General features: G+C 39.9%; 1 protein-coding gene across 3 annotated transcripts in view; it reads right to left on the reverse strand.

Moving 5' to 3' along the window:
• The window catches only part of EXOC4 (exocyst complex component 4), a 752,773-nt gene that overhangs the window by 701,013 nt on the left and 33,320 nt on the right, over positions 1-18,440 (reverse strand). For all 3 annotated transcript variants that reach the window (XM_077770716.1, XM_077770717.1, XM_077770718.1), the window contains exon 3: positions 16,953-17,147. In XM_077770716.1, the coding sequence (XP_077626842.1) occupies positions 16,953-17,147 (195 nt within the window). The remainder of the gene's footprint in view (positions 1-16,952; positions 17,148-18,440) is intronic.

Below are 18,440 nucleotides of genomic sequence, written 5' to 3' on the forward strand. Positions count from 1 at the left end.
AAGCACCGCAGAGCTGCACGTTATCATTTATTCCCACACACACTGTCTATTAACAGACACAAGTGTGATGATCTCCCCAATTAAATTATGTCATTCATATTCTCACAAGTCCACATACTAATAATTGAAATCAACTTTTAATCACATTTAGCTTTTTAAGACTAAAGCTAAATAAAAGCACACTGCATAAATGTTTCAATTAATTCTCATTGTGATTGTGAGTCAGGGCTTGGTTAGCCTACCTGTGTGTCAACACAGAGACAGGCTCTTTCTTGCTCTTCCTTGTACACACACACACACACACACACACACACACACGTAAAAGCATTTTTGACGTGAAGGCTTCAGGCAGAAAATAAGTCATCACCTCTCCTTGACCTGATCCAGTTTGATAGAAGAAATGGGATATGAACGGTGAACAGAAGATAAACTACGGAGAAGGAAACGCTCCTGGAGTGAAGTGCAATTTGGGAGATTTTAAGACAAAAAAGATTGGATGAGTAAAAATGGTGTCGGAACACATACGACACATGAAGATGAGGGACTCAACTCACTTTAAAACCAAAGTAATAACTGCAAAGAGGGGAGTGAAATATGTTTTATATGATCCCATTTATCCACGTATAGAAGATTAAATTTGTCTTTCCATAAAGAACTAGATTTTTTTAAATTTTTTTAATGTTTACTTATTTTTGAGAGTGAGAGAGATAGTGAACAGGGGAGAGACAGAGAGAGGGAGACACAGAATCTGAAGCAGGCTCTAGGCTCCAACCTGTCAGCACAGAGCACAACACAGGGCTTGAGCTCAAGAACCACAAGATCATGACCTGAGCCAAATCCGCACACTTAACCAACTGAGCCGTCCAGGCACCCAAGATCCAGATTTTAAAGAAAATAACAAAGTGAATATACTCTTACTATTCCTTAGGAGAAAAATAAAAGCAAAAGAGAAACAAAAGAGAAGAAAATAATAATAGGGGAAGGGGAAAAAAATAGTTTCAAACAGAGAGGGAGGCAAAATAAGAGACTTTTAAATACAGAGAACAAACTGACGGTTGATGCAGGTGGGCACATGGGAAGAGGGGAAAATGGGTGATGGGCATTGTGGAGGGCACTTGCTGGGCTGAGCACTGCGTACTGTACTAAGCAATGAATCATGGGAATCTACTCCCGAAACCAAGAGTACACTGTTTACACTGTATGTCAGCTAACTTGACAATATCTTATGTTTAGTAAAAATAAAACAAAGTAATAATAGTAATAGAAGTAGGAGTGTAATTGTAGTAATAATAGAAAAGAGAGGACTACAAGCTAAACTCAGAGGGAGAAGAGCCCTACCCAGCTCCCCAAAGGGATTCCTATGCTTTGACTGCTCCCTGCTTCCTTATACTTGTAAATATTCCTGAAAGTTCCAGAGAAAGGCAATCACTAATAATACTTCAGGGTAAAAACTGTGGATGTAATTAGGGAGATAAAAATGCTCCTAAAAAGTGAGGTGTTTAAGTAAAAGCAATAAATAACGAAAGCCATGAAACGTATCAATGATCAAAAGTGTTGATCGCAGACCCGCACCAGTGCACAAGGTCACTGAGGAGCACGTGGGCAGCGGATACAGAAAGTCTGGGAGCTGCGGAATAACCATGTGGCCTGGGGTGGGTGAGGAAAATGCAACGGCTTACCCACAAACACAGCTCCTGTTTTGTGATGTGCTATAATCAAATGTCAGTAGCAAGAAAGCTTCCTTAAGTTAACCAAGAAAGAAGACAGGGATGAAAAGGCAGCACGCCCTGGGCCAGCTCTGCCCCCGCCCCAAAGGCCGCCAGTTCGTTTTCGCGCTGACTCGTAACCGCCCCCATGACGGGAGCCCCTGGGCCTCATGCAAGCTGCTGACAATTCCAAAATGGAAAAGCAGCCTCGCAAAATGACCACTGCCTCCCCAAGGAGGAAAAACAACAACAAATTCATTTACACTTATGCTCTAAAATAGATTTTAACTCGGGTCTCTAACGGCGAAAAGAGGATGCATTAACCTTTAGTGACATCGAGATCCAGAAAATGAAAAATAATTTGGTACTCCACTGGCCCATCATGTAGCCTTATCCCTTAAGGTAATTAAATCCTGCTGAGATATTTAAGCTTAAAAACCACCCACTGCACATCCACACTCAATTTGTTTGTAGGAATTTGCATGAAGATTTTTAACCCAAACAGTTCATGTTCCAAAAACAAAATTATAGGATAATGTCAATTTTCAAAGCTCCTTAATTGAAGTGTTTTTTTTGTTGTTGTTGTTTTTTTTAATATACGTAAGGCACTTAACATGGTGCCTGGCACATAGTGAGCACTCACTGAAATTAGAAATCAGATGTTTAACAGAGTCTGTTTGTTCTGTGGTTAAAGAAACCTCACGGGGTGTTACTAACATGTGCTAATGCTAGTGTTTTCAGTAAATTGTTGTTTCCATTACAATCATTTAGATGACAAATTTTCTAAATATGTCTTCTTGACCCAAAATACAAGTACAATTTATATATATATAATCAAGAGTGATTTTAGAATTTCAAACATTTGAAAATTATACCACAGAGAAGACAGCATAGTCTTTTTTCTTTTTTAATAGTTTTATTTATTTTTGAGAGAGACAGAGAAAGTGGGGAGGGGCAGAGAGACAGAGGGAGACACAGGATCTGAAGCACGGAGCCCAAGGCGGGCTCAAACCCACAAACCGTGAGATCATGACCTGAGCCAAAGTTGGGCGCTTAATTGACTGAGCCACCCAGGCACCCCACCATAGTCCTATTTTCATATGAAAACACAGTGTTCCAGTTTCCTGGCCTTCACTTATTAAAGGTTGTAATTATGAAACCTAGGCAAGGGCACTGTCCTCCCCTACTCTAACCTTACTGAGTGGTACTAAAACTGATTTTAAGAAAGCAGTTATCAGCGCAACATGTGATCTCTAGAACATCAGTTTATAGAAACCTGACATTTATCTTACCTGGTTTCAAGAAGCATGTATCATAACGTTTATACATAAGTAAAACTTGGTGGCACAGCAAACAGTCCATCGACCATCCAACCATCATTGATGGTCAATTCTGTTGTATGGGGGACAGGGAGGACATGGTTTCCAGGCATTTACTAACATTCAGGCTTTAATAGAAACCATTAAACATCCTTGGGGTGCTTGGCTGGTTCAGTTGGTACAGCATGCGACTCTTGATCTCAGGGTTGTAAATTCAAGCCCCACACTGGGTATAGAGATTACTTAAAGATAAAATCTTAAAAAAAAAATCATTAAATATCCATCTACGTTTAGATGGATAAAACACAACCGGTAAAAACACAACCAAAGAGGTTTTTTATATTAATGTGATCATTTTATGAATCATTTCACTGTTTTCCAAATTTAATGTCTACAGAGCACTTTTTAAAATAACACTAATGAAACATTAACAAGAACTCAAGAGATGAAGATGGATTAAAGTAGACAGCAACAAAATGGTCTCACTTGTGAGTTGCTATGAGAAATTACTGAAATCGGGTTCTTAAGCACGACATTCAACATCAAATAAATATATACTATTACCGAACAAGACATACCAGATGAAAAATCAAATAGATGACATTCAGGACAACAGTTCACTAGTAAAGAGCCCAAGCAGCACTCAAACTCGTGAACCACGAGATCATGACCCGAGCCGAAGTCAGACGCTTAATCGACTGAGCCACCCAGGTGCCCCTCAATTTCCTTCCAGTTTAAAGTAGGAAGTTAGTACTTCATAGCTAAGTGTTCATCTTTTGCTAGTGTCACTCAATTAAGTAAAAAGATCTAGTTTTGTGCTTTAACATAGACCACTTGAAATGTTTTGGAGGAAAGTCGGCCATTCTCCAACATTCAGTTGGCTTCACCGAAGAAATACCAGTTTATTATTTTTTATATATTATTATAATATTATTATTTTAGTTGGGGAGAGGAGAGACACAATGGTAACTGACATTAGTAACCATTTCTAACTAAAACCACCTGCTAGCTAAGGAAAATGCTTATTTTGGCAATAATGTTCCCTAAAGAAAGCAAATGTGTTGCCACTGTTGAGTCTAAAACAAGTATTTCCTTCAGGACTCTGATAATTACATGGTTCCAACATGTTTTATCCCTTTTCAATAGGTCTGTATGCCTCCCTTAAGGAAGTATTTTTCGAGTAAGACAACATAACCATTCTGCAAATGTCTCGTTGGCTCAACTTACAGATGCGTATCTTTTTAGATTACAGATGCATATCTTTTTAGATACGAAATTAGGCTACTCCAGAGAATGGATACCTTCACCCTTCCTATACCACATAAGACACGAGTTAAACTTGCTGAACAGTCTCAACCAAGAACACCAAAAAACTGTGGCTATGAACAACAAAAGCAGCAGGCCTTGGAGTATGACATTTACTTAGTGCCCACGCCCCTGGCCAATCTGGGCCCCTAAGCTGCTAGAAGGCACCTCTGGTGCCTCCTCAAAACAGCCCTGTACCCAGAAGTCTCCACATAGAGGGCTCAAGGAGTCCTAGGTGGGCATAAGAAGTCTCCCTCTGAACTCAGAATGAGCCAAACCCACCTTTACACAAGGAGGAAGGATGTTTATCACCAAGAACCCCAGACCAATCACTTACCAAACATTGTCATTTTACTATACCACAGTGCCCAAAGCAGTAGTGTGGTTATCAGACGGAAATATTTAAAAAACCAAAACCAAAACAACAACGACAACAACAAACAGCTTTAAACACCACCACCAATCAAAAACACACTCTTTTACATGTATTAGTTTGAAATCTGAACCACAGGAAAACTCTTACAAGTCAACAATGATCCAATATTGGCCATGTCGTACGGTTTAATCTCATAGTTTTGGGAGACCTGAACACCGCGGTACATCTAGGACATCACAGTGTTGTTTGTAGGACACTGTGGCCTTTACAGAACGCTGCGTTCTGTAGGGTTACCTGCCTCAGAGAATCGAGGAAAATTTTAACTGCAGAATATTATATATGTGTGTGACCTAAAACCACAACCATGTGATCCCAAAGGATTTTGCGGATCATAATCCTGTTAAATATAAACTCAGTCACAACTTCCACTCAGCTTGTGTTTAAAACATGGCAGCAGCCACCACAGGGGACACACACAGAGGATGGCTTAGACTGCTCTTCATACAAAATGGTGAGGGGGAGGGGGCAGGGAAGTTGGGAGGCAGAGTGAAGGACAGATGAAGCAGAATAAGGGAGCCCCTGCAAGGCTCAGGGCTATAGTGGAGGTTTGGAGGAGTCTCCGGGGATCCCTAGGAAAAACAGAATCCCTGATCTCAGCTTTACTGGAGGAGGTCAGGCTCCCAGTGGTCTGTTTTGCCACTGACTGCAGGCCTCCAGGCTACTGACGGTGGGAACTTAAGACAGACTTCCCGAGGAGGCTGCATCACAGGGGCGAGGCCAAGCGCCTGGAGCAAGAACACTTTTTTCCCACCCTAACTCCTCAGCCTGCAGCCAACCCAGTGATCAAATCAGGCAATCAAAAAAACGCCCATGCTGAAAGTCATCTGCTAGCAGAATATTGATCAGCCCCACTCAGGTGCCCCTTCTCCCTCCAGAAACCCAATACCTATAATGCAGAGTCAGCGTGCTCTCACCATTAAAAACAGGATGCTGTCTACTTCCATTCTCCTTTCATTACTGCTGAGGTTATTACATGTTTTTATTTAATAAACCTTCATCAGTTCAAATGAAGGGTTGTTATTAGTTGTGCTAACAGCCGAATGATAATGCTCCAGAGAGGTATCAGCGCTTGTTGGTGCATTAGCAAAGAGAGGAGAAGGGCTGAGGTCAAGCATGTGTCAATGTAAATGAGGTGATATTAGGTAGTGAAGGCTTAATGCAATAGACTGCCGTGGAGCTAATGGAATTTACAGGATAAAGCAAATGAGATGAAGTTATTGATAAGTGAATGAGTGGAGGGGGGTCTGTGAGATGAAGTGCTGTCAAAGAAAAGCCCTTTTACTTGTGAATTTCTTCTTTAAAGTATCTTCAAATGTATCTCAGAAAACAAAACTCACAAGAGATCAAATATGACTTCTGATTTCAACAAAGAGCTCATCCTACCACTGCTCTGAAACACAGACTTGGTTTAAAAGCATACCATTTGACTAAGCTAGCTCTTGAGTTGTCTTTGGGGCTACCCCCTACCTTTTTGGGCTTTGTTTTTTCCTAAACATCAGTGCACTGTACCACAAATAATTCCCACAATTTAAGCAGAAATCTTGGGGGGGGTTTTCTTTCTTCTTGTCAAGTACGGGTGTCCAAATCATCTAAGATATTCCCTAAGTCCAAGTCTCAGAGAATGACAGTATCTGAGGAATGAAATGTTGAGTTTTCTATTATAAGAGACATTTAAAGGCTGTCAGGACTGGAGTCCTACCCCAATTTCACAGATTAAAGAAAAGAGAGAGTGGGGCGCCTATGTGGCTCAGTGAATTAAGCGTCCGACTTCGGCTCAGGTCATGATCTTGCGGTCCATGGGTTCGGCCCTACTTTGGGCTCTGTGCTGACAGCTCAGAGCCTAGAGCCTGTTTCAGATTCTGTGTCTCATTCTCTCTCTGCCCCTCCCCAGCTCATGCTCTGTCTCTGTCTCAAAAAAAAAAAAAAATGTTAAAAATTAAAAAAAAAAAAAAGAAAGAAAAGAAAAGGGAGAGAGAGAGAGGAGAGTAAGGCCTAAGGCCCAGGAATGTACTTTCTTAACCTTTATTTTTTCTTCCAAATTATAAAAATATATGATCAAGAAAACTCAAAAAACACAAAATCCCAAAGGAAAAAGATGGTCCACATTCTCACTCATCAGGTAAAATATGTTTTAATCTGATTCCTTCCACATGATTTTCCATACAAAGTTTTTAAAAAGTATTATTATTTTTAAGTAGGTTTTTTTTTCCATTTGGCAATACATTGGGAACATCTGCCTATTACCAATATATTTTTAGCATTCATACTATTCCATAAAATGAATATTCCACAAATGACTTAAACCATTTCCCCATACAAAGTAAATGGTATTTTCTTTGACTTTCATAAATTTTCCTGTGATAATTACCCCTGGATACATTTTTTATCACATAATTAAAATGCTTAACTCTTATCATTCTAGAAGTAGTATTCCAAGTCCAAAGTAATGCACATACTTAGAGTTTCTAATACATAATGCCAAATTTGGAGCCTTATTTATTCTAACAGATTTATAACAGATCAGTTCATAATGACTTTGTCAACGGCTTCTGGGCAAGATCACACAATCACACACACAAAACAATCCAATGGGGCACCTGGGTGGCTCAGTCAATTAAGCATCTGACTCTTGGTTTCAGCTCAGGTCATGATCTCACAGTCTGTGACTTAGAGCCCCACATCGGACTCTGCACGGACAGCACAAAGCCTGCTTGGGATTCTCTGTCTCCCTCTCTCTGCCCCTCCCCTGCTCAGTCTCTATCTCTCTCTCTCAAAAAAAATACATAAACTTAAAAAAAAAAAAAAAATCCTTCTTTGTTCCTAGCTAATGGTCCTTCCAAGTCTCAGTTCCCATCAGTGCTCCAGAGACAGCACTAAATCCTAGGTTTCTACTCTAAAATGCAAGAGACGAGACCACTAGAAAAGATATCCTCATTTGACAAGGGTCCCAAAGCCACTTAGTTCTGTCATCTTATTTGTTATTCTGGGGCAAGAAAAAGTTACAGAACAATTCTCTCAGGAGTCGGCAAAGGAGGTCTCTGAGAGTCACATCAGGCTCACACTTCAATCAAGACAATTTCCCACTCTCCAAGAGCCCCCATTCCATTAGAAATGCTCAGCACTGACACAGTTCTTTATTAACACCAACTGTTTAAATCCCACAAAGGAATGCGAGAGGAAGGTGGCTTTTTGCATTTTCAGAGCTAGGAACAACAAGTAATGAGTACTGGGATAAATCACAGAGAAAACATATTTCCACAAGCTCCTCCTATGTAGTCAAGCCAAGCAAAAACTACCGATCCACCTTCCCAGATCATCATCAAGTTGAGACAGAGGGCTCCCATCAGCATGCGTGGTCACCTGCAGCAATTTATACATATACAGAGTCCCCATCTGGCCACACAATGACCAATCAGAAACCTGTTTAGGCATGTCCATGTGTGAGGCTGAAACCCAGAACACGACAGAGGAGGTCAGCGAAGGCCTTGTGTATTATTCTTGCCTTAGTTTATTCCTCCTACAGATGAAAGTGTATTAGTTTATTCCTCCTACAGATGAAAGTGTATAGAAGTGCATGCACGCACAGGTAATCTGATGAATGCATTAGTGACAATGGCACCGAGACAGAAAGGCTGCTCAGTATGAACAAGTCCCTGATGACTGCTATTCTCTTACCTGGCCCTGTGTCATAGTGATGATGATGTTACTTAGACCTTTTTAAATTTGTAGATTGCCTCATATTTTACAAAGCACAGTAACCTTACAACCTTTCACTTTTATTCTCACAGCCATTCTACAATCTAGACAGGGTATTTGTATATCCACTCTAGAGAAGAGAATACTAAATAATAGGGAGAGAAAGAGATTTGTCAAAGCTCACAGAACTAGTGAGTTGTTGAGTTAGGACTGGAATTAAGAACGTCTTGCTTCCAAATCCATTCTGTTTGCACTACACCACAATGTAGCTAGCCACCATTTGTCAGTGAGTAAACCTGTGCCCCAATTTCAACCCATGAAATCCCAGCACAATTCAAAATAAGAAACCACAGTAAGAAAATAGGAAGCAGAGCACTAAGAAGACAAGTCCTGAAGAGTTCAAGGTCACCCAAACCTGAAGAGCATCTAATTTAACCATTCAACAACATTCCTACTACCAAATTATCAGACTATAAAATCAGAGTAGGGCCAAATACTCGTCAGCTCTATCCAAAACCTGCAACAGAGGATGGCAACCAAGCAACTTCAAGCTACAACATTTCTACAAAAATGAAGTCCGTCTCATGCAAACACAGTAAAGCTCAGTCGTTTCTGAGCATAATTTGTTCTGGAAACATGCTTGTAATCGAAAGCACTTGTATATCAAAGTGAATTTCAAGCCCCTGGGTGGCTCAGTCAGTTAAGTGTCAGACTTCAGCTTAGGCCATTATCTCACAGTTCATGGGTTCGAGCCCTGCATCAGGCTCTGTGCTGACAGCTCAGAGCCTGGAGCTTGTTTCAGATTCTGTGTCTGCCTCTCCCCAGATCACACTCTGTCTCCCTCTCACTCTCAAAAATAAATAAAGATTAAAAAGAATTTTTTTTAAAAAACCTACTGGCTCAGTTGTGATCATGTGACATTCAGTGTCACGTACTACTCATATTGCAGAATATCACTCATTGATCAAGTTAAAATTTCTTAGAAATGTTTGCTCATCTTGTGGAACGCTCACAGAACAAGTTACTCACAATCCAAGACTTTACTTGTACTTGGTTTCTAACCCCTCAAAGCCAGTATTAAAGGATGTCCAAGACAGTTTTACTCTGTTGCATAGCATAGGCCCTACCCTAGATTTACAGTTCCACATTTATCTCTACAATGGAATCACCTGGAGAATGTCAAATTACTGAAGTTAGTGTCCCACAACCAGCGATTTCAAGGTCATCAGAGTAGGGTGTACCCTGGGCTTTAGATTTCCTCAAGAAGTCCCTAATGTGCAGAGTTTGGGAATCACTGCCCTACAGCCAGGCAAGCCAACTGAAAATTGCTGAATCTTTTGAGGTTTAGTGTGACAAAATTAGTGACAAAATTTCTATTTGCTTTAAAGAGGCAAAGAAGAGCAGATAAAAGAACAAAGTAAAAGGGAAGGGAAGCTAATACAATAACTGGGTGCCTTTCAAACAGTGTCAAACCTTAGCCTTCAAAAACAAATACAAATGAAAAAGGGCATTGAGCACGAATACAAATAGTTTACAAGCTCTGTACTTTTACTCTCAAAGAGAAAAATACAGGTGCCACATTAAGCCTACTCATTTCATTCTAGACAAACACCAAGGTTTCTTGTTTAATAACTTTATTTTCAGCTCTTCCTAAATCTTTTTGAAAAGATCAGATATAAGTGTTTGAAGGAATGAAGGGGTCCCAAATTCAGCTAGAAGCAGTTATAGCTGACTACCGTATTTAAAAAGCAAACCACGCTACCCTACCTCCAACCCCAATGTTCCTGATCCCCAATTTCTTGTTATGCTCATTGCGATATGAAACTCTTTATTTGTTCCTCTGTCTCTCCATATTAGCACGTAAACTCCTTCAAGGTTAAGGGCACACATTCAGATATATATCCCAACAATGCAAGTCATCAGCAATGGCATCATTCCGTTCTTTGTAAGTCTACCAAAACATGTGCCTGATTCTTTCCTGTTATTAGTACAGAATATTGGCACTGGTCTTTCAAATCAATATTCTACACTAGAACTAGATGGGCTTAATGGTGGCTATTTCATTATTGATCACGGATATATTTTTTATCATGTGTAGAGAAATCTATATGGAATATTGAAACATTTTTGCAGTCACTTACCAGTTTCAAGTTAAGGTCAATAAGTTCACTAGAATGTTCCAGCTCTCGATATTTATAGAGTTTTTACCTTAATACCATTCCCACAGACATAATGAGAAAAAACAGTCCTGTGAGATCTCAAAAACTCTCAGACCAGATGAAAGGGATGCACTTTGGCCCCCTTTTTCTTTCTTGCACATTAATCATTTGATAGTAGATGCATGATCACCCCTTCCCTGCCCACAACATGAGAAAAGAAGAATTTGTCTATTTGCTAATGACAGTTCTAATGGCAGCAAAAAGAACAAGCTCGCTGGTCCACTGGTCCTACCATCTAAGCACTGACAGAAAGAAGAGCTTAACATCGACTACTTTATAACACTAACATCAACACTATTGATAAACATCCTCCAATAGTGAACTGGCTTATATCTACTTACAATACCAGCAGGAAAACACACGTAGTTACCTAAGAGTCAATTTTGCAAGAAACTGATCTTAGTTTACTGACAATTTGCATTGCTATGAACATATCGCTGAAGTAGGCCAAAAAGTTGATTGACAAAGAATCTGAAATTTATCCATGTCAAATCCCAAATATATGGCAAAGAACTCTGGGGTCCTGATCATTCTTCTGTGCATGTGTTAGATTAGACTAGCTTTGTTTTCAGAGGAAAAAAAAAACTTTTTAAGATTTTTTTTAAGTAAACTCTACACCCAATGTGGGGCTTGAACTCAAAACCCTGACATCAAGAGTCACATGCTCCACCGACTGAGCCAGCCCCAGGCACCCCTGTTTTCAGAGAAAAATCTTATCTCTGCCTGCAAGAACTCCTTTTGACTGCATAAAATGGGGGTAGTCTTTCATTCAGATGGATGTTCCCTTCTTAAGGGAAGAAGGAAACCATGATGCCTAAGCTAGCCAGCCCTACTTGAACTCTACCAGTTCAGAGCAAGTCCACCTCCTATGAGTTTTTGAAATTATCACATGGGAGCAATCACCATATCCTTCTTACAGTATCTGTTAAGGTAATTCATTATAAATAACATTTCTAAACACTTACGGTGTATACTGTGTGTGCTTCACATAAGTAGCTTAGTATCTCATTTAATCCCTTCAACAACCTTTGGGAGTAGATGTAATTCTCAACTCCCAACTTTCCGCAGAGTCAAACAATTAGCCCCAAGTGATCCAGCTAGTAAAAGTCAAAGCCAGGACCCAAGGACAGGCCCATCTGACCCACAATAAGGCTGACATTCACAACCTTGATTGTTATACAATAAACAAAAAGGGTGAAAACATTACAAATATATTTTTATTATAATGGCTTAGTAAAACCACAAGATTAAATAGCCACTTTACTCCCTTTATGCCCAATGTGGCCACGTTTTCAGTATAAGTGATATAATTCCAGCACACCATTCTCTCAAAGCACTCTGAGATTCTCTGGGAGGAAGACAACTACGTAAATCTAAGCAGTTATAATAATCCTTATATCACTACACGGCTATGATTTTTTTTTTTTAAATAGAAAAAAGAAAACAAGAGACATTCAAAATCTCTATAATCTCAGGAAGACTTAGAAGTGAAAAAATGTCGTCCCAGGCCATGTGACAGTCAGCTTGGCTCAAGTGCCTCCAAACTACTCACACCAGCTTCATTTCCACTGATTGAATGCAATTATGAGTTGACTTCTATGGGTTGATAAATCAGAACTTGGGTAAGTAGTGTGCGAAGCTCATCTGTACAGTTTTCGTGTGATGCAGACTTCCACATAAATTTTCCTTTAAAAAAAGTTCATAAAAACATTAACTATCGTAAAATACCTTCCTGGTTAGCTCATGCCACTGGGAAGACGCAGCTATTCTTATATTAATAATTCTTCCCGGAATTAATCAGTCACTGTACATTAGAACCAGCAGCTGGAGTGTTCTGAGTGATAATGAAACCTGTAACAAGGCATCTTCCGCCGTCTTTTCAAGACAATAAGGGAATTAAAATTTCAATTTAAATGCAGAGGTTTGAAACACGCTTCACTGGCAAAATTACTTCAATTAATGTGAGTGGAATACAAAGGACAGACTGCAGAAATGTGATGCAGCAACCAGAAATTATGTCATTAATGTGCTTGCATCAAGCCCGCACAATGACTGCAGAGGTCTAATTTAAACCGTACATATCGCAAAGCTACAGGCTACAATATTAATCAAGTCTCTGATTTCAATGTGACGGATACAGGTTTCTTGTTGGGCCACTCTTAGCTTTTCATAAGCTAACAGCAGCTGTTTACCTTGAAGAAGGAAACAAAAGGCCATGCCTATTTGCAGACATTCGCTGTCATGACAATTTAATTATTTTATGCAATACTCAGGTTATCATATCAAAAGAAGAAATAAATATCCCATCTAGAAGCCAAGTCTATAGCTATCAGGCCAGCGTGATGGTAGAGGAGGAATTGCAGGAGCTGACAAGAGACATGGGTCACCACTGATTTATTTACTCTGGATTTATGAACATGAGTAGGGATTAAATTACTGGGCATCTGCACCTGCCTTACAATGGAAATGCAAAATCTTTTGATAAAATCCAAGGAAATCGGAGAGTTTTGAAAGACTCGATTTTTTTGTCTTCACTTTCCTCTGATGTCTTCTGGCAAGGATGTTTCAATTTGACCCTTGAGATGCCTGAAGTAGATTTTACTTCTAATAGCACATAGCCACGGGGAAAGGAAATATGATTATTTTTTCACATCAAGTCCAATGAAAGAGTAATTATAGACCTTACCATTCACTCATACAAAAGGCCAAATTGGAGAAAATTTCCAACCTTTTAAGCATACCTTTAATCCTACATTCATGAAATCTTCATTGTACATTAGGATACGCCAACTCCTCAGATTATACAAAACAACAACCTCGTCTGAAACATGGAGAGCACATGAGAAACCCTTCTTTCATTAGGTCACTATAAGAAATAAACGTGTTAACAAATGTATTTTTAAAATGTAACAACATAGTGAATATTCAGTACCTATTGGCTGTTATTATAATTATTGGTTTTTTTGTTCGTGTAAATATTGCAAAAGGGAAAGGCTGGAAACTAGAAAGCTTTGCCATTAAAACAAACACCAAAACCAGAGAAAAATCAGACCAGAGCCTGTAGAGAGGAAACACCCTATTTATATTTATTCTCTGTAGAGTGATATTAAAGTCTTTCACACAGTTACCCATTTGGCTAATGATCTGTGAACCCTGACTATATGAGGCCCATAGTGCTCAGCACAGGGCAGACAAAAATAAATAAGATATCGCCCTCACCCTCAAATGACCTACCATACAAACCAAAGCAACTGTATTACAAGGAAGTACATGCAGCTTATGGAAGCAAACAAACAAAACAGCATCTACTCAGGTCAAGTATTCTTAACCACAATAAAAACAAATGTCTAATTTTTTGGAAAAACAAAAGCATCTAACCACCTGGGACATTCAGAGAGCTAAAGAAATCTGAGTTAAGCCATAAAGAATAAATCATCATTTTCCAGGCAGACAGGATTGGGATTAGGTTCAGGGACATACGATCAATTAAACATCTACCACATCCCTTCATCACTAACAAATAACTAGAAGTTGTTATTAATAAAGAGCCACTGTTTTAAAAAATACGATAGCTGGCAATAAAATATACTTAATACCTCTAAGGAACGCATTACTAAGCATTATTATATAGAACATAAATGAAGATACCAACAAGTGAGGCCTATCCTGTTCACTGAAAGACTCAGTAAATGAAGATGACATTCTTATACTGAATCAATCTCATGACACTTCTTGCAGGATGTGACAAGCCGATACTAAAATTCATATAGAAGAGTAAAGGGCCAAGAATAGCACAGGCAATTCTGAGAAGCAAGGTGAGGGAACATCTCCACCTGCCATCAAGATATATCATAAAATAATAGTGATTAAAACAGCATGGTTGGGTGCACATATAGACAAGACCAATTAACAAAAATGAAGAGCTCAGAAACAGTCCCACATATACGCGACAACTTGGTATGTGACCAAGATGGCATTAGAAGTCAGTAGGAAATAAATTTAGCAAGTGGTCTGAGCCAAGTGGCTATTTATATAGAAGATAAAATTAGATCCATAGTTTATATCATATATGGAAATAGATTCCAAATGAATTAAAGAAGACATAGTAGATTCTCTAGAAGACAGTGGGATAGAAACAATGTTTCTTGAAAATCAGATAAAGGAAAAAAGAAAGAAATCTTATTGCACTAAATTTTAAAACTTCTTTGTAACAAAGGGCTTCATAAACAAAGTAAAAATATATACCACTAACTAGGACAAGATATTTCAAATACATCTGACAAAATATTAGTGTCCAGAATATATAAACAACAAATAGAGAAAATAAGGAACTTCTGGGCAACACAGCTCATATATTCACCCCTTTCTGGAGTTAAATGGTCTTCCTTCCTACCCCACTCCTCCCAACCACATGATTTTAGTTAGAACTGACAATTACAGTACTCAAGCTGGCCCAATCTAGACCCTACCCATTTTTTAGAGTTTATTTGTTTATTTTTGAGAGAAAAAGGGGGGGGGAGAGAGAGAGAGAGAGAGAGAGAGCGAGAGAGAGAGAGAGAGAGAGAGAGAGAGCGAGAGAGAGAGCATGCACAAACAGGGAAGGAGCAGAGAGAGAAAGGGAGACCACAGAATCTGAACCAGGCTCCAGGCTCTGGGCTGTTAGCCCAGAGCCCAATGCGGGACTCAAACCCATGACCCATGAGATCATGACCCGAGCTGAAGTCAAACGCTTAACTGACTACACCACCCAGGCGCCCCTACCCTTGCATTTTTTAATTTAAAAATTTTTCCTCTGCAAAGCTGTAAAGATGTAGGCCACAGCCCACACCCCTTCTTCTCCCCCAAACACCCGAAACCGCACCTGCTTGTGAAAGCAACAGTCTCCGGGAGGACAGTGAGGACAACAGGCAGAGAGAACACACCAGTGGCATTCCACACCTCCTCCTGTCCTTGTAGCGGACTGGTTACATGGACTGCTCACTGTTCACTCTTATCACACGCCAGGTTTTAATATATGATCGAATATCACAGTTCATCTCACGTCTTGGTTACCAAATTCCCTGAACAGGTTCTCATGAAAGACTTCTAGCAAAATTCTTTTTAGCAATCTAAATTGGAACAATTTGGAGGATTTACCCTGCTCCTCCCACCAAATTGTCTCAGAGTTTTTTGTTTCCAGTGTTACACCCAATCTAATTCAGTGAAACAAAGACAAGAGACTCTCGCCTACTGCGGAAAAGAGGAACCAAATGCAGTCACCTGCTACGGAGGGCTTCTGGAGTCCCCAGGCAGCTCAGGGTATGATGGCAGTGGGGTCCTCATGTGGAAAGAGGGGAGTAGATAGAGCAGCCCTCTAAGAGCCACCAGCCCTGGGAAAGTTAGGATTCTTAGGAGACAAGAGGTGTATTATTTTTTATCCATCTTCTTGACACTCAGCAGATGCACCACCAGTTACAACATTCTCTGAATTCATTTTTGATTCAAAAAGTAACGGAAGGGGGGTGCCCAGCTGGCTCAGTTGGTAGAGCATGTGACTCTTGATCTCAGGGGTACGAGATCGAGCCTCATACTGGGTGTAGAGCTTACTTTAAAAAAAAAAAAAGGTAACAGAATGGACCCGACTCAGAGGCTAAAGGCTAGGCTGTGGGGTGTGCTTGCTTGAAAAGTCACTTCCAGAATTATTGCTCCAAAATTATTTTCTTGCTCATCAGTTTAAAGGAAAAGACAAAGCCCTCATGTAACAATCCCTTCAAAGAATTTGTGGAACGTTAAGTCTGTAAATATCCTAAAGCTGTCTCTCATACAGACTTCATTTTTTAAGATGGGGTTCATGAGGGGTACTTGGCTGGCTCAGTCAGTGTAGAGCATACAACTCTTGATCCTGGGGTTGTGAGTTCAAGCCCCATGCTGGACATGGAGCCTACTTTAAAAAAGTAAGTAAATAAAAAATAAAATAAAATGGGATTCATTAGCCACCTTCTTCTGAAATTCAAACATCTCTCATTACCATGCCAACAGGATTTAGGTGCCGGTTTCTTGCCATTACGCACCTTGCCCTTGTCCCAAAGGCAGGTAATACCTAAATAATCGCCTAATGTTTCAAACACTGAAATTAGGAACAGAACCAGGCAGGCTTCACCTGCAAGGGCTCACAAATCCCAAGAGGGCAGGCAGTCTGTAATGTGCTACATGAAAGACAGCATTCAGAGAATGAGAGTAGGGGCTTCCCTATCTTAGCAGAAATGATGCTTCACATAGATGGCTCTCTCACCAGCATGTCGGTGGCACTGAGATAGTGCTTGCTGGCCATGCACTGTTCCAGCTTTTGAGGCACTTGCTTGATGTTCTCGATTTCATCCAGCAGATTCAGGACGTGCTTATGTTCAATTCCTTCAATCCACAACTTCCGGAGCTCATCCCGTTTACAGTGCAACAGCATCTTGCACGAAAGCAGATTCTCTTTCACCTACGATAAACAGATTCAACCTTGTGTCAGTCCCGAGTCTCGCCATCCCAAACCTATAATCTGGTTAGCAGTTTTCACTGGTGTCACTACAAGTAACAGTTCCTAATTCCCCCTCCCACCAATTCCCCGTGGTTGGCTGGCTTGCAAACTTCTAATCCTGGTTCTGACACTGAGTCGCATGGCTGGGTCTCCACCTCTGTGTGTATTTGCTCTCCTGTGAAATGAGAAAACTGCTCCTAACCTACCTTTGGAGTGAATCTAGAAGAAGTTTCTTAGGATATAGAGCACTCTGAAGACACGGAGTGCCCATGGATATTAACATATCTAAAAGGGAATGACTGATTGAGTCCACACTATTATTCCTTCCCAATAGCTCACGTGGACCGTCCTAGATCTACAACTTCAGCTAAAGCTTACAGCCAAGGAACTGTGCGTTCAGCTCAACTAACACAAAAATAAGCCCACGTTCCAGAAAAGAGTGGATATATCCAGAAACAATCTCAAAATAAAAACATTAGGACATACCAAGGAGTTTTAGATATTAAATAAGACACCACGTTCTCATGGATCTGCAGCTTAGTGAGCAGTGTGGCACAGCTCCACAAAACAGGAGGACCAGGAGCAGAAGGGGTGTCACGTTGTACATGATGAGCACATTTTCATCTTCATAGTTAAGGCTTTTCAATTTTTTACGACATGAAATCAAGAGAATCAGGACCTTTCCCAATTCACAGAAATACTCTCATATACTTTTGACAGTGCTCACATGTAATTTTAAATTCGAATTTACTATTGGTTTAGTTTTGTTTTTTGTTTTAGGTGAAATTTATGAATACATGATGTACCATTTGATGAATTTTAGCAAGTGTAAGATACCTGTATAATCCAAACCATATTACACAGGACAGTTCCTTCACCCTAGAAAGTCTACCATGTTTCTAATCATTGAAAATTTGTCTTCCACAAGATCTGGTGTAGGACACATACTCATGAACACTATGCTACTGGTGATTAGAAAACTAAATTTCAACATTTTCCAATATAAAGCTAGAAGGCTAAGATCAGAATGTTTCTTAAGAAAGCATCTACTCTATCCCAATAACTTAAGAACAATACCTAATCCTACTTTTATGAAACTCTCCAATGTAAAAAGAACCCTAAATAAAGAGATTCTGCAATCTCTCTTGATAAGCACAGTGGAATGATTATTAGCTTTGGGGGAGTCATGGACCCTTTTGAAAAACTACCAAAGATGGTGCTGATTACCTCCACTCCTTCCTATAGTCACAAAGT

Source organism: Crocuta crocuta, unplaced genomic scaffold, assembly GCF_008692635.1.
Source record: "Crocuta crocuta isolate KB4526 unplaced genomic scaffold, BGI_CrCroc_1.0 scaffold266, whole genome shotgun sequence".
NCBI classification, from domain to species: Eukaryota; Metazoa; Chordata; class Mammalia; order Carnivora; family Hyaenidae; genus Crocuta; species Crocuta crocuta.